Source organism: Gasterosteus aculeatus, chromosome Y, assembly GCF_964276395.1.
Source record: "Gasterosteus aculeatus chromosome Y, fGasAcu3.hap1.1, whole genome shotgun sequence".
Lineage (NCBI taxonomy): Eukaryota > Metazoa > Chordata > Actinopteri > Perciformes > Gasterosteidae > Gasterosteus > Gasterosteus aculeatus.
This window is the reverse complement of record NC_135709.1, coordinates 5,808,110-5,824,864: the sequence shown is the minus strand read 5'-3', so window position 1 is coordinate 5,824,864 and position 16,755 is coordinate 5,808,110. Positions and strand designations below refer to the sequence as shown.

At 44.0% G+C, this 16,755-nt stretch overlaps 2 protein-coding genes and 1 pseudogene across 6 annotated transcripts in view; 1 reads left to right on the top strand and 2 right to left on the bottom strand.

Moving 5' to 3' along the window:
• The window catches only part of LOC120812335 (PHD finger protein 21A-like), a 32,960-nt gene that overhangs the window by 11,545 nt on the left and 4,660 nt on the right, over window positions 1-16,755 (top strand). For 3 of the 4 annotated variants that reach the window (XM_040168222.2, XM_040168224.2, XM_040168220.2), the window contains exons 11-17: window positions 13,024-13,075; window positions 13,150-13,229; window positions 13,476-13,536; window positions 14,998-15,104; window positions 15,506-15,661; window positions 16,009-16,084; window positions 16,173-16,276. In XM_040168222.2, coding sequence (XP_040024156.2) covers window positions 13,024-13,075; window positions 13,150-13,229; window positions 13,476-13,536; window positions 14,998-15,104; window positions 15,506-15,661; window positions 16,009-16,084; window positions 16,173-16,276 — 636 coding nt within the window. Of the gene's footprint in view, window positions 1-13,023; window positions 13,076-13,149; window positions 13,230-13,475; window positions 13,537-14,874; window positions 14,898-14,997; window positions 15,105-15,505; window positions 15,662-16,008; window positions 16,085-16,172; window positions 16,277-16,755 lie in introns of all 4 variants that reach the window. The other variant, XM_040168225.2, reaches the window with a different exon arrangement.
• LOC144391334 (E3 SUMO-protein ligase ZBED1-like) lies at window positions 311-12,905 on the bottom strand (annotated as a pseudogene). The gene is made up of 4 exons (XR_013455247.1): window positions 12,888-12,905; window positions 11,526-12,679; window positions 1,067-1,253; window positions 311-898 (listed from the first exon to the last, which is right to left on the bottom strand). The product of XR_013455247.1 is annotated as an E3 SUMO-protein ligase ZBED1-like (transcript).
• Window positions 7,117-11,595, bottom strand: LOC144390929 (uncharacterized). Its single transcript, XM_078097428.1, has one exon. The coding sequence runs from the start codon at window positions 8,910-8,912 to the stop codon at window positions 7,272-7,274; it is 1,641 nt and encodes a 546-aa protein (XP_077953554.1). The 5' UTR covers window positions 8,913-11,595; the 3' UTR covers window positions 7,117-7,271.

Genomic DNA, 16,755 nt, shown 5'->3' with positions numbered 1-16,755 from the left:
CAACCTTGGTTTCTTTACAACTAGTGGTGGGCATAGATTAATTTCTTTAATCTAGATTAATCTCACTGTAATCTTGGAATTAATCTAGATTAAAATGGCTCATTTGAATTCTGCCGAAGGCATTTAGAATATGTGTACTACCCAAATAATTACTAAAAGTAAGTCTTTGAGAACAGGTTTCTCAAGCCAGGTGGCACATTAGACCAGGGGCTCATCTCCTGTTTCCAAAATGCATCACAAACTGCTTGAGAAAGCTGTTCTATTATGATAATTGGTGATGAAAATAAATCATGCTCAATAAAATGTACTTGTGTTTACTAACTGTTTATTCAGTTAAACATTAATTTTGAACTGTAGAGGTCGTACATAAGAGGTCGTGATGAACTGTTTACAGTCAGTAGCTTTGTGTCAATCAGTCCAAGCTCTATTTGTCCTTCTTCCACCAGTCACTCAGGCAGACTAGCTTGTTCACATTTTCTGTTGACAAACTAGATCTTCTCTTCTGCACAATATGGCCTGCTAAAGAAAAAAGTCTCTCGCATGGGACCGTTGTACCAGGAGTCCCCAAGTATTTACGGGCAATGTGGGACATCTTACCAAAGACAGCAGTGTGCTCCGACCACCACTTCAGTGGACACTGATCAAGACTGGAACTGGGCTCTACCTTGTACTTCTCCACAGTATTGTCTTCTGGTGTCTCCCCATCTGATTCTGTATCTGATCCCATCAGTAGCAGGGCTGTTTTCTTCTTGGGTGGCTCAGGGTTCTCCTCCCTGAGTGGCTGCAGAGCAGGTTCTTCTTCCTTCACCAACTCACTTAACTTTGCCCACGCTTGCTCCTTCTCTGCTCTGGGCAAGCACTTGAGGTCCTTAAATCGTGGATCTAGAGCAGTCGCCACCTTTGATGAATAAAAAATTAATAATTATTGATTGATGAAAATGTCACTTCCCAAATCCAACCTCCATATTTCTTCATGACTCATTCGTCTATTCATTGACCGATCTACTGGCTTAACAGTCTATAATGGTCAAACAATGCAGTTATCTTCTGGTCAGTCTGACAATACCTTAAGCCATTCCAGGTTTATTTTCTCCCTCTGCTGGTTGAGGTCATTGGTGAAGGCAGCCTTGAATCGCACAATATAGGCAGGATCATCATCTAAGATCTTCATCGCATGCTGGAGGTGGCACAGGGCAGGTAGAACCACAGAGTAGGATACATACTTATCACCACCAAGGAGCTTAGTGATGTACCTACACAGACAGACACACACACACACACACACACACACACACACACACACACACAGACAGACACAGATGGACACACACACACAGACAGACAAACAGACACACACACACACACACACACACAGACAAACAGACAGCCACACACAGACAGACAGACAGAAATAAAAAAATAAAGCAATACAATAAAATAATTAACTAGAAAAAGCATTTCCTGCTGAAAATGCGTTGGAATGCAAAAAGCTGAAAGCTGCACTGAATATTTAAAAATAGCTGAAAATACAGAAAGTTGAAGGGAATTTGAATACATTTGCTGAAATGACAGATATTAGAAAAGCTGAAATGAATTTGAAATTGCTGAAAATACGGAAATGGGAGAAGCTGAAAGGAATTTCAATAAATTTGCTGAAAAAGCTGAAATGAAAACAGCTGAAATAAATGTGAAATCTTGCAAAAAAAATACAGAAATGAATATTAAAACATTGCTGTTAATAGAGGCATAGGAAAAGCAGAAATTATTTTAAAAAGCTGAATTTCAATAGATTTGCTGAAAAAGCAGAAATTAAAACAGCTGAAATAAATGTGAAATCTTGCAAAAAAAAATACAGAAATGAATATTAAAACATTGCTGTTAATAGAGGCATAAGAAAAGCAGAAATTATTTTAAAAAGCTGAATTTCAATAGATTTGCTGAAAAAGCAGAAATGAAAACAGCTGAAATAAATGTGAAATATTGCAAAACAAAACAGAAGTTGCAGGAGCTTAAATGAATTTTAAAAAGTACAGAAATAACAAAAGCTGAGACGAATAAAATGAGGTTTGAAGTTGTTTGTAGTAATATTAGTAGTAGTATTAGTTATAGTTGTAATTGTGGTATTAGTAGTACTAGCAGTAGAAGTTGGTTTAGTATCAATAGCAGTAGAAACAGCTGTAATACTAACACTATTAGCTGTGGTGGAAATTTGTGGATTTAGCCCATGTGAGAAATCAAAAGTATCTTGAGCTTGGTTTGTGATTAAGTATTTATTACTAACTAGAATATAGAAAAATGATAAAGAATACAGAAATCATCAGCACAAGCCGTAAGCACAGACAGAAGTCAAATGACTACAATTCAGCTGAAAAGGGACAGAAAGTTCCTTCCCCCAAAAGGAGCAGGAAGATCTGACAAAGTTTCTGGGGGGAACCAGGAGCTTTTATACATCACTGAAGGTCCGAGGAATGGTAACCAGATGTTTTTTCGGGAACCTCCGCGACACTCCCTTAGTGGGACCAAATCAATCATTTAGACAGAGAGGAAAACAGAGGAGAAAGGTAAATAGAAGAACATGATATGGTCTGTCCAAGCCACATATGGATTTCATCGTAGACTAGGTCAGGTCACGAGTTTCCCAAGAAAGGTCACATACAAGTTCTTGAGACTCTCACAACATGCACCTCAACAAATTCTCCCCCGACATCCCTCTCTTTTTGTCATTCTGTGACAACTAAGAAATCAGGAAAACGTTAATCAATTAAAAATCAAGAATGAAAAATGAAACATAAAAAATCGTAGAACATACATCATTAACTCAAAGTACATCAGAACATTTACTAACCACTAACACATAAAATATCGTCCAGTTACACACAATATTCACAGTCGTCACTGTCAAGGCTATCCGGATATGGTGGAGTCCATCTCTGAACTGGACGCTGCGTAGTAATACTCATGTGTCCAACTGATACATAAGTACTGACAACCTTCCTTACAAAGAGCTCTAAAACAGTTACAATTAGGGTTAAAATAATTACAGACAAAATTATGCCCCCTCGTTAGCAGTTTCTAGAAGAGAGAAGTTCCCCGTGATCCAACTCGTGCCTGTATTTCCCCAAAAGGATTCCATCCGTGGTCTTCATGCAGCTCCTTAATGCCTTGTTCTGTGTCTGCCACCACATCATAAACTGATGATGTTGCATCAGAGATGTAAGTGCAGCATTCAGTGTTAATTACCTTGCATACCCCGCCTTGTGAGGCCAAAACGAGGTCCAGAGGCCTTCTATTTTGTAATACCATGTGTTTGATGTAATTTACTCCCTTTTGCATTTCGGAAAGTGCTTTTGAAGTCTTATTCCTGTGTCTTTCCAGTACTGTTGAGAGTGCCATTATTTCCTCCTGGCTCCTGTAGGTGCCATACGATGGTATTAGTATGCTCAAAATCCTTGAACCTAGTGAAATGGCACGTTTATGACGTACGTGGAATGGAGCAAGTTCCTTGGAGTCAGCCTGTCTAATTAGGGGTACAAGGTATGCTGACTAGCATTTCCCAGTATCTGACTTTTTATGAAGGTTCCCTATGACTGGAACACAGCTATAAGCAGTGTTGCCACAAACTAAATAAACCTGTTCCGGTAATGCGAGATCTTTGGATTCAGTGGTGAAGCTGATAATATCATTACTACAGTCACTCGTACCTAGATGAAATTCATCCAGAGCATAGAAGTTAACACAACGGCTGCCGTTGGTTAAGGGATGGACCGGAATGGGAGGTGCTGGTTTGGTACAATCTCTACTCTGAGGTCTGGTTGGGATTAAGGTTTACTACAATTATGTCTACTCCAGGTTGAGTGTGTGACTTTAAAATCATTTGCCATGGGGATGCCCTGTATGCCCATCTCCAATTGAATAGATGCTGTATCTGGTATGAGAGTACATGCAGGTTTTTTAACACTTCACTGTCCGGTGTGCAATTAGTCTCCCCGAGAGCCATTTGCACTTGATATCGTAACCCTTGTTGGACATCATTTGTAATAGGTTAATCTAAACAACATCACTTGATTAATACCTATAGGTCTATTTTCAGATTGAACCGCTTAACTGCAAAACGTACAACTTCCACCCTCACAGGCAACTGTCCTCTTCGCTGTTGTCGCCGTTTGGAGGAGTGTAACAGTCTTTATCATTACTCACAAATCGATGAGATAGCTCAGGCCACCCCTCGGCTTCCGTGAATGGAACAGGAACCAGCATAGGTGCTCTAGATGAAGTGGGCATATGCTGACATATCCAACAATTAGACATTCCTTTCGTTAGCAAGGTCATTCACAATAGTCAACGCAATATTGTCAGGCTCGTACGGTGGTGTACGGGTTGGAAGTTCTCTTGACTGTAGGCTTACCTTGCACGCATACTGCCAATCTAGCCAAGTGAAGTGGGCTGTCTCCGTCGTACAGTCTGCAAGTTGAGCACACCAGAACGGGTATTCCCAACTTGTGTCATATTTAGGACTTAGAGTCACTGTGCAAGTGTCGTTTGTCTGACACTGAGTCCTAAAGTCCTCTGAGTTCAGGACTGACCAGTGACCTAAGTGCGGCGTGATCAGCCGTAACATGTAAGCTTTGCAACCCTCCTTTCCACACCCCCCCTTTTGGACATTTGAAAGAGATCGACCTTTGCCTCCAAGTTGCTTTAGTGGGGGGCTGTTCTGGCCTGCGGGAGGTCATGGCCTGTGGTTTACCGGCTTCGTAAATTATTTCAGGTGGTACGGTTTTAGGCTGTGTCTCACTGACACGATCGTGGTTTACTGCACCAGAATGGTGGATTTGCTAAATCAAATGTTCCGTGCACCCACACAGTACATACTCTATCTCTTCTTACCCCGGGAACACACACAACTTCAATTACGTGACTTTCTACTTTAACCCATGCATCATGTTCGATTGTGTAGAGCAAACACTCAGTCTCGTCGCATTGTTTTGCTGGACAGTGGAAGCTTATTTTCCCTTCCTGAAATTCTCTATTGGAGAGGTGGAGAAGGCTGGAATCCGTGATCTTCACATAAGGGGGTTGTAACTCATTGATTGTGAGGGAAATCCGCACAAATGTGGCCAGCGTCAGGAATATGCACATGTTCATTCTCAGGCTCCAACTGCTTTCACCTGCCCGTGCAGTGCTGAGAGTGAGGGGGAGAGGTTAGCACAATATATCAGCATGCTCATTTATAGCAGTGCACATTCCCCCTTTGCCCACGTGATCTCTTCCATGAGACAACTTAGCATAAATGTGGAAGAGAGCATGTGGCAAGCAAGGCCCACTGTCTGGCCCTGTCCAGATTCCGCCCTCAAGAATGGCACCAGATCGTTTCCACAGGGAATGCTCCTCTGCACCGGCAAGAGACTGAAGTGTGGGAAGGTCGGCATAAGGACTAGGATCGGTCGGTGTGGAAAGCATTTAAGTGAAGGGGAAAAGGAAGCCCTGTGAGGCTGCCTTCTTTGCTGCCGCATCCGCTCCCTTGTTTCCTGGCCGCTGCCTATTTCGGGTGAGCGAGAAGCGGAGCCGTCCACAAACAGCTCAAGATCTGCATTGGGAAGAGCTGTGTCCAACAGATCAGGCCTTGGTATGCATGTCTGCTGCAAGACTTCGACACAATCATGAGGCTCTCCATCATCTGCAGTTAGAAGGAGTGTAGCTGGTTTAAGGACATTGCATCGTTTGACAATTACGTTAGGCAGTCCTAACAATGTCGTATGACACCTGAACCATCTCTGAGCAGAGAGGTGAGAAATCTTCTGGGCATGTAAGATATGGGAGACAGCATGTGGGACCCTAAGTGTCACATCACAGTAGCCCATAATGTCACATGATGCTAAAATCTCTCTCTCGGCTGCCGCCACTGCTCGCAAACAGAGAGGAAGACCCGAAGCAACAGGGTCAAGTTTTGAGGAGAAGTAGGCAACAGGCCTAAGTTCCCCTCCATGAAGATGACACAAACTGATGTCATGTAACAGTCCTTCTGGTCTACGAACTGAGTCTACGGTAAGTCAGGTCTCGGTAGGCCCAGAGTCGGGGCCTGTGATAAGGAAGTCTTTAAGTCCTGAAAAGCCTTTTCAGCTTCAGTAGTCCAAGTCAGTTTGTCATACGCGCTGAGGCCTTGTTCTAGTCACTTGTTCTAGAGCAAATTTAAGTTTTTCGTAGGCAAGCCTTATGTCCGTTCTCTGCCAAATGTTTAAGTAGCGAAATTGTTTTCAATCAATTTTACAAGCCTCCTTTGATGGGCTGCAAATCATCATATCAGCCACATAATTTAGATGGGCCGACCCTGCAGGGAGTTATAAATTATGTAGATGTTCCTAAGCGCTTCTGTGGAATACACCTGACTTCTGTGGTAACCCACCTATCCATTTATAGCCACGCCCAATAAAGAAAAAAAAACAAACCAGCTTACGTCTTCTTGTTTGGGTGGCTATACAAGTCTGTGTGTTATTTGTATTCCTCAACGAGCTCTACTGTCCTGTGTACACTTACTCGTGTGATCAACGTAGTGCGATCTACATTACCACTAGCGCTATACTCTTCATGAGGATCCTCTGCACCCGGTCTGAACTTTAGGCCGAGACACACTCATGCAACCATGGACCAAGATCCTGTCATTCCCAGTGAGATGGTTTAGCCAATGAAATGTGGAGTAGAGTCAAGGAACCCTTTTTTTTTCCCTTTGGGAAGGAGAGAGAGATACAGACACCGCAGCAGCCTCCTCTGACCAATACACATGCTTCAACCATAATCTCTCTTTCTCCAACTTTTGGTCATGCCATACGTCCACATACCTTCTATCTCGCCCTGTGCTTGCATGGGATGTGCAATTTAATGACTGTTCATGCATGTAATCTTCTACTGTGTGCGTATGTGCAATTTGTACACGGTCATGAGTAATTAATGCATCAAGGTATGCTAATAGTTTTCATCCATATACATACAGGAGGGTTTTGGACTGTAGTTAAACATGTAAAACAATTGCAATTTAGTCTCTTTTTTTTTTTTTTTTTTTTTTTTTAATGCCATCTGATGTTGAGCTCAAATACGATGCCAAATGCTCTTGAGTCAACTACAAGTGTTACCGGATGGCAAGAAATCGTCAATGTTAATTATGGGAATTTCTGAATATAACTCGACATGCAATCTAAGATGTGTGTGTGTGCAGTTGTGTGTGTGGTTGTGTTAGCTATTTGTTTCGTTTATGAGCTTGTGTAGGGTGTGTTACTTTCTCATCGTGGTGGGGTGCTCCGTCTCTGGGGTCCGCCCCTCCCTCTGCCTCCCTCAGTCAGACGTGTGATGTGTCTCATCCTCATGTGCTCAGGACACTGTGCTCGCCAATGTCCTTGCTGTCCACAGTTGTAACACACGTTTGGATCATAATTCCCGTAAGTCCGATCTGATCTGCCTCTGCCACGAGCTCTTCCATAACCTCTTCCTCTTCCATGTTGGCCTTGGGCAAAATGTTGGCACTGCAAGCACGTAAACATCGCATACTGAGCCTTTTCAAAACCTTTTAGTTTGTCCTCTTTCTTGTGTAACTCATCTTCAGCGTGTTCAGCGTGCTGAAGGATGTCTGTAAGAGCACATGTTTTCCCGGTTGCACATGATCTTTTCACCATCCGTTTAAGTTCAGGTCTCATTCTGCTTATAAAATGTTCCTTCAGATGGACTTCATATGGCATTAGGGGCTGTGCCCCCATCGGATCAGGTCGGTTGAGGCCGCTGTGAGTGTCAAAGGCTGTCGTCAGGCGTGCCAGGAAGGAGCTGCATGTTTCTTGTGGCCCTTGTATCATAGAAGTGATGGTGGAAAGGTTCAGTCTCAGAGGAAATTGTTCTTTTACCATCACAACAAGAGCATCAACAGCGTTTCTAAAGGCCGCGTTTGTGTCATTCTCATAATCAGGATCTTTCAGGTGAGCAGCCATTCTTGTGGTGGTGAACACACCTTGAACTCTGTGATAGTCATGTTTCAGAAGTCTGCACATCAGACGCCGCAGCTCTGACATGGTAGGACGGTATTCTCTGACAAATTGCTTCAGATCAGTCTCCCACTTAGCAAGATTATCCTTAGGATTGCAAACGTGGCTCATTGCTTCGGCCTCGTCGGTATCGGACCAGGGTCTGAACACCAACATCGTTCCCTGTGCACCCGCCACTTCTACCATTGGAAAAGATGCTTCAGGATCAGACAATGCCTCCTGTTTTCCTCTTAGCAAGGCCCGCCTTTGTTGAGCCTGCGAGCGGGTCATAGTAGGTGAAAAGGTCGTCTGGCTGGTGTTGGAGGTTGAATCTGGCTTCCCTCCTGGTGGGCTGTTGTCAAACCGAGGAAGGTTTGCTTGTGCTGCTTCTTGCTGAGGAGACTGCGAGCTCGTGAAGGCTGGAGCTGGAGTAGCAGTGAGGGGAGGGGGGGAGTCCAGATCCGTGTCCACCAATCTCCTCAGGAACTCATAAAAACAAGGATAAAGTGTTTTTGGGTTAGAAGGGGTACACATTTCAAAACTTTTTGTAGGATCTTCGGTCTTTAATGAATTAAATGCTACCAACCTCTGTCTCTCCCTTCTCTCCGACTCATACTTCCACATCTTGAAAGCTTCCCAATCTGCCTTACATACCACATTCTTCTTCTGCTTTCTTCCCGACAGGCCTGCATGCTGAGCTGCATCGTTCTTCTCCTTTTCCCTCAGTTGCAATTCCAACTGTTCCAATTGATTCTCACTCAAACTCCCTTTTGAAGGAAACCCCAATTCAACCCATTTCTGTATTTGATTCAAACTGCCAGGATAACGCTCTGACATAAATTTACACAATAGTGGCAGGATATTAGTCTCATGGTTATCACCCGTCTCCCCTTTACTCTGAACACTACCCATTTAGTTATCTGTATCTGTATACCTGGAATGTGCGCGCCTATAAAGGTGCATACAAACAAAGAAATACCACATGCATAACTAAGGCAAGTCAGTTGACCGTTGCTTTCTCTGGTCACTCAGTCTACTGCACTGATCCAAAGTCGCGCCTGTGAACTTCAGACACAGGATGTTGCAACTTTGTGACGAATACTACAGGTGACCCAGACACGTCTGTCTACAACACACTCGTTGTGAGATAGGCCTAAAACTCTTTTGTCAATGACTCTGTCTGCCTTAAAATAATTTTGATCTCTCACCGCGTGTTCTTCGTTTCTTTTCCTTGAACTGGATGGATCGGTAATCCGGGTCTCGTCGGGACGGCAGCTTCTCACCCTCAGGGAGGAATCACCTATACTATATGGCCTCCTGTCCGTCCGTCAGAGTCCAGATCACGCGTCGATCCCATCCTCGTCGCCAAGTTTGTGGTGGAAATTTGTGGATTAAGCCCATGTGAGAAATCAAAAGTATCTTGAGCTTGGTTTGTGATTAAGTATTTATTACTAACTAGAATATAGAAAAATGATAAAGAATACAGAAATCATCAGCACAAGCCGTAAGCACAGACAGAAGTCAAATGACTACAATTCAGCTGAAAAGGGACAGAAAGTTCCTTCCCCCAAAAGGAGCAGGAAGATCTGACAAAGTTTCTGGGGGGAACCAGGAGCTTTTATACATCACTGAAGGTCCGAGGAATGGTAACCAGATGTTGTTTCGGGAACCTCCGCGACACTCCCTTAGTGGGACCAAATCAATCATTTAGACAGAGAGGAAAACAGAGGAGAAAGGTAAATAGAAGAACATGATATGGTCTGTCCAAGCCACATATGGATTTCATCGTAGACTAGGTCAGGTCACGAGTTTCCCAAGAAAGGTCACATACAAGTTCTTGAGACTCTCACAACATGCACCTCAACAAATTCTCCCCCGACATTAGCCATAGTAGTATTTGTAATAACATCAGTAGTAGTTGTAGTATTAATAGCAGTAGAAATACTAGTAGTATGGTAGTAGAAGTATCAGTTGTAGTACTAGAAGTACGAGTAATATTCGTAGTGGGAGACATAATGTTTGTTATTCAAACTAAGAAGTTTTTAATTAATAGGCCTCATCACAAACATTACAGTAAAAATTCCCTCCATGGGGCTTTTGTTTTGAAATTATTGGATTGGGTGGGGTGGGGGGGTGTAGATAGAGGGAGAGAGGGTGAGGAAGGGAGGGGTGGTGAGGAAGAGATAGAGGGAGAGAGAGAGGAGGAGAAATAGACAGACTGACTGACTGAGAGTGATTAACAGTGAGAAGAGGTCAGGGTGGAGGGGGGGCGAGTGTCCTTATCATATTGGTCTGTTGACAGAAAGCATAGCTGCGTCATGTGACTCCACTAATCAGGTCATAGGAGCAGCTGTGAGTCACAGACAGAGATCCTGCAGCGTGTGAGCGAGTAACCACGGCAACGGCGCACCTGTGCTCATTAACGAGCTGCTGCAAAGGGCAGAGACAGGACAGCGAGTTACACAGAATCCACACCTCAAACAAATGACATTCAGCGCAAAACTATAACAGCTATCTAAAAAATACGGTGTTTTGACGAGACCCAAGACTCCTCCGAACGCATGGATGTGCTTTTTATGTCTGTCCGGTAATAAATTATTGGCCGTTGACAAAACGTGTACCTTCTGGATTTTTGTGAGAAATATGTGGGCAGATTTGTATTGGAGCCTATGGGGCTTTTGGCAGAGGTTGTGTCACTTTAACACTCCTTACGACAAAACTAAAGAACTCTGGGATTCTATGAACACATTAATCCAATCAGCACAACCATGCCCTCATTAATCTGAAGAAATGAAGCCTCTAGAATGTATACTTTGGCTGCAAGGACAGAAGTTCCATATTTTTTTAAGCAGATTCTGGCGCTGCCTCACACTCTAGCCCTCGAGGTCCCCACTCTAGCAGACGCAATACACACTCATGTAAAAGTCAGAAACGGAGCGAAGAATTAGTGAAACATAATCAGTGATTATGAAAAAAGTACAATAGATATCAAGAAGCAGTTTTTTTAATAAAATAGTTAAGACTTGTGTCAACATTTGAAAGTTTAAATGGTGTCTGTAGCTGAAAGATTTGCGAAGCTGAAAAATCTGAAAGTTGAAGAAGTTTAGGAGGATTTGAAAACAAACTCCATTTGAAAAACATGTTAAAATATTAATGATTATTGATTTATATAAATTCAAGCATAAGAGGTAGAAAGCTGAAAAGTCATAGCCCTCAAGCCAGAAAGGAGGTGAACATTTTAATATTTGAACGGTTTTAATAGCTGAAAGTGTGAAGGAGTTGAAAGGTGCCGCGGAAGAAATAGAAGAAGGAGAAGTTGAAGATGAAGAAATAAAGATTCGAAGAACAATACTTGGAATGCATCGTTAATGCATTCCAACAATGACTGATTCATTAAACTCATATTACACATTTTTAAAGCTCTTAATCGCATTACATTTAAGGGCATGTGTTTCTTAAATACAAAGTGACATTTAAAAGAACTTGTGTGCCAATTCATGAACACGCTATCTTTGTAGACCATACCTGCATGGCTCCAGCAGTTTCTCTAGCTTTGCCAACTTCTCATATTCAGCATTTGTTGGGAGGGCCAGATTGTGCTTCTGCTGAGACAGCGTTGTGTGCAGTGCGTCTCTGTTGCGCCTCACGCGGCTGATCATCTCAAGGGTGGAATTCCACCGTGTTGGAACATCTGGCACGAGTGGCTCCTGAACTTGTCCAAGGGAAGCTTGCTGGACATTCAGCTCGTCTGAGTTGGCCGGACTGTGTTTGAAATGTCCGACCACTTTTCGGCACTTGGCCAGCGCACCATCAAAACCACCTTCCCGAAGTGACATTACAATAACTCTCTGTACAACATGCGCAACACAGGGCAAATGCTCGAATGGCAGTATTCTCCCTGCTGCCACATATTAGGAGCGCTGTCTGTTCCAATAGTGCTAATTTGGTCAGCTATCCCCCACTGATCGAGAACCTGCCTGGCACACGCTTCTGCAAAGTGACGCTCCTCTGTTTTCATCACACCTAATGGACAGATAAAGTAGATCAGAATGATGTAATTCAAAATGACATAATGTAGCTTACCTAAAGCGAAGGAGTGAAGTTCCCAGCTGGCATTGATAAGGTGTACAGTAACGCCGAGGTAGTTATCGTTGTTGACAGATGTCCAATAGTCCCCAGTCAGTGCTACACACCTCGCCTCTACCATCTTCTCATCTTTTGCGGCTTTCTCTGCGGCGTGCTGGTCATGTATTCTCCTCAAGATAGTTCGCCTAGCAGGTAGTTTGTAAGATGGATCACCTGTGGCCGCCTGAAGAACAAGCTCGAGCCTGTCATCTTCTACCACGCTGATGGCAATTCACTGAGCGAGGAGATTCGTTAGCTTGGCCGATAGAGCTGTGCTGACGGGCTTGCCTCGGTTGCACTCAAACAGTAGTTTGACGACGACTCTTCCCCTGCGCTACATCAGTGCTTGGCCCGGCATCTTCCGCGTTAGCTAAGCGATGCTTTGCGTTTAGGTGGTATTTGAGACTTGAAGAACTTCTACAGTAAACTAATTCCTGTTTGCACAAGGTGCAAACAACCTTCGTCTTGTCGAGGTTTATCGGCGCTATTTTTTCTTTATCGCCGTTAAGAGTCTCACCATAACGCAGCACGTTACCGCCGATAACGGCCCACCACTATTTACAACACATTGATACTTGGTTTGTTCCTTCAGAGGGTTTGTTTAAAGGTGATGAGGTAGTTTATGAATATGATATAGGAGCCTATAATGATCACAATCCCTCCTCTCTGTAGTGGAGGTGAGTTTATGAGTGCCTCTGGTCCTCTTCTTCCCTTTTCTCAGTTACTTTAGTTAAGTAAAAATCGTTGTCCTCGAAGCTTCGCCCCAATGAGGATCGCCATAAACTGTCTATGGGATAATTAGCGAGAGGATGCTAATGTTAGCTTGACTTGTGTATAAAATAAATGTCGGTTCTTCAGAGGAGCTTTAGAGCTGATAATGACTGTTTGTCTCCTGTAGAAACTGGCCTTCATGGTGTCTCTAGGCCTTGTGACACACGACCACCTGGAAGGTGAGTCCTCGCCTCCTCCTCCTCCACCTCTTATAGGTCCACTGTCTTTTCACTCTGTGTGTTTCTTTATTCAGAGATTCAAAGCAAAAGACAGGAACGCAAGAGGAGAACGACAGCCAACCCAGTGTACAGCGGCGCCGTGTTCGAGCCTGAGGTACAGGGAGTGCTCTCGGCATCCTTATGAAAGAAAACATTTTTGTTTTGGAAATCTAGTTACTTTCTTCCTTTTACATATTCCATATTAATTTATGATTTATATATTATATTCACAACCACACCGCATCAGAAAAAGCTTCATGTTCTTTTATACGTAATGCTCAGGTGTGCTTACAGATGTCTAACAGGTGTCCTCCTCTGCTGTGTCTCTTCTCGGGACTCATTGTGTTTGTTGGTGTTTCAGAGGAAAAAGAGTGCAGTGAGCTACCTGAACAGCCCTCTGCACCAGGGGACCAGGAAGAGAGGTCCGTATGACACACTGGCCAGTAGAGAGTCTCCCGGTGCGCCCTACTAACACGTCCTCCCTCCTCTTTCTGCTTCCTGTCTCCTCACTCAGCCAGAGTTCTTCTTATTTCTCACCAACCTTAGAAATGTGAAAGAGATGTGAGGTTTCATCTTGGCGACCATAAACCCTGCAGCAGCAGATTCATCCTTACAATCTTTAATCTTTTACAGACAGACTTAATAATACCATAAGAATGAATTGGTCAAACCTCATCTTCTATTGATCACCTGATCAGTTGATCAGGTGATCAATAGCTGCTTTTGATGTGAATGAAGGCATCAGTCTAATATTTTGCATGAGTGATATTTTTTAAATCTGCAATGCTCAGATTGTTCACACACATAAACTGAGTGACTCTGGAGTAACGCCAATAGGAATCAGCTTTTATTACTTCTAAAAAAGTATTAAACTTCATAGAATTCATTTCATTCATTTCTTAATTTTTCTCTTTTTTTAATTCTTTCTACATATCCTCCATTCAACTTCTTACTTTACCAGCAAAATTAAATCACGTGTCACATTTGATCACGTTAGTCATTTTATGACAACCGTCTAGGCTTTGTTTAAAGAGCAGCAGCTAGCTGGTAGCACTATTGATGGACTAGCTAACTAGTCATGGCTAGTGATGACTAGTTGGCTAACTAGAAATGTCGAGCTGCTGCATTCTGGATGAACTGCAGAGGAAGTATTCTCTAGATGTTGTAGAGCGTGTATCTACATGATCGTGTTGTCGCAGTGATGTTGGGAGTCAGGGAGAGTTGGCTGTCGAGTGTGACGTCGAGGTTCCTACCGGTTAAAGTGGGCGTTAGCATGGAGTTGCCAAAGTTGACTGTCAGGTCCTGGGTCGGAGAGTCTTTTCCTGGAAAGAGAAGTAGTTCAGTCTTGTTGGGGTTGATTTTCAAATGGTGGGCGGACATCCACTGAGAGATGTCATTCAGACAGGCAGAGATCCGAGCCGCCACCTGGGTGTCCGAGTGACGGAAGGAGAGGATTAGTTGGGTGTCATCGGCATGGCTGTGGTAGGAGAAGCCTAGTGTCGAGTTAGCTAACAAGCCATGTCTAGTGATGGACTAGCTGGTTCGCTTTGGTGACAGCTTATCAAAACTTGTGGAGCCGGTCATGCAACTGAGGCACGTTAACATCTGACACAAAGCTCCATAGACGTCTAAGTTGTACTTGTGCTCTGGCCTCAGCTTGCACGAAGCCAGTCTCATGCACTAACACTGCTATCTGTGCTTCTGACTCCTCCTTCTCCCTTTATTGCCCCTCCACCCACACTCCCCCCGTCTCACGCTAGCCAATGAAGACTCCCTTTCCAAGGTATGTTATACAGACTGTTTGTTTTGGTTTTCTTCCCCCCCTCTCCATCTTTCTTTTTTTCTTTGTTTTCCGTCTTTGTTGTCTGTCTCATTTCACCCAGGTCGCCCACCCAAATACAGCAGCGTCCCGGAGCTGGGCTGCCTCACCCCGACCTCCCCCTCCAGCCCCGTCCGTCCCCTCCCCCTGCCCAGCCCCAGCTCTGGGGATGTAAGTAACGATGGAAGAGACGGGCAGAACACCCAGTCCTTATTGGCCCGGTAGCTGTTGCCCCCCCCCCTAATCCCTCCTGAGACCTCCACCAACACTTCATTAGTCTGTTGTCTTCATGTGGTAACCATCAGTCGTCATTATATTTTTTACTTTCAGCCTTACAAAGTGAACAGTGTCCTGTAGCCCAGAGCATCCATTAACTACTACCTACACATTCTAACTCAAAGATATCAAGTACTCTTCCTGTGGGCCCTGTAACCTCACACACCATCTCCATTAGGTATTAAAAACCAGGCCAACTGTAAACTCAGCCCAACCAGATCACAGTGCCTCCCCCTGCCTCACCACAGGCCTTAGTTGTGCGGCTGGAAACTGATTGGTCCAACTCTTCCTCACAGGGAGACATCCATGAGGATTTCTGCACTGTGTGCAGACGCAGTGGCCAGTTGCTCATGTGCGACACGTGTTCTCGTGTTTATCACCTGGAGTGCCTGGATCCGCCCCTGAAAACCATTCCTAAAGGCATGTGGATCTGTCCAAAATGTCATGATCAGGTAACCACAGCAGCCGTGACTGATCCTGTGTAAGGGGAAAGTGGGTACCGCAGTGCGGAGAAGGGCCAATCAGAGCCAGTAGATTGTTGACTGTAGAAATCTGCTTCTGCTGACCGGCCTTCTGCCACACTGTCCTAGACTTTAGGACCGTTCAAGTCTTTGTAAGCATACACATGATGCAGTATGTTTTTTTTGTGCATCCGTGCCATTCATTGTCAGCAAGGATTGGCATCTTACATCCATCCACTCCATTGCTTGTCCCCCTTCTCGGTCCCACCACAGGGATGTGGTCACTTAACTTGACTCCCTCAAAGTCTCTGCCTCTTTGACAACTCTTCTCTTTGCAGATCCTGAAGAAAGAAGAAGCCATTCCATGGCCTGGTACTTTGGCTATTGTTCATTCCTACATCGCCTACAAAGAAGGTGACGTCAGGTTCAATCTCCCAGGAACGTCCGGTCCCGAGGCACTCAGCGGGAAAAATTAACCTTCAGTTTTCTGTTTCTGCTGCAGCTAAAGAGGAGGAGAAACAGAAGCTGATTAAATGGAGCGCTGAACTGAAGCTAGAGCGAGAGCAGCTGGAACAGAGAGTCAAGCAGCTCAGCAACTCTGTAACAGTAAGAAACAACAGCAACTCTGTCAAGATATGAGTACAAAGAAAACAATTCATTAATCATTTTGAAATTCATTAATTGCAATTAAAAGTTTGTTTGTCTTCTAAGGACTAAATCTTATAAATTAATACGTAATCACTTTAGAAAGCGTGTATTTTAGACACTGTTATTTATTTGTATTTTAAACACAAACGCCACACATCTTGGAGGTGGAACATGTTGAACTAGTGACTCTTCCGGTTGTCCTTGTGCACTTTGCCCTCAACTCTCCATCAGTTGACGTCATTCAAGTGAAAACGATGGCCCCACATTTAGCCAGGACGTTTCCAAACCATTGTCTTTTAGGGACACAGTGGTGGTCCTCTGCAGGGGAGATGAAATGGAAGTAGCCTAGCAGCTACCTACCTATGTTCTGGGTACTATTAGTCCTAAAGTGGTTTGTTTACGTCTGATCCTCATCTGACCCTGTTGTCATCTTTCAT

Bases quoted from the DNA above. Each gene is read 5' to 3' on its own strand.
- LOC144390929 (XM_078097428.1), bottom strand. From the start codon at position 8,912: ATGGGTAGTGTTCAGAGTAAAGGGGAGACGGGTGATAACCATGAGACT.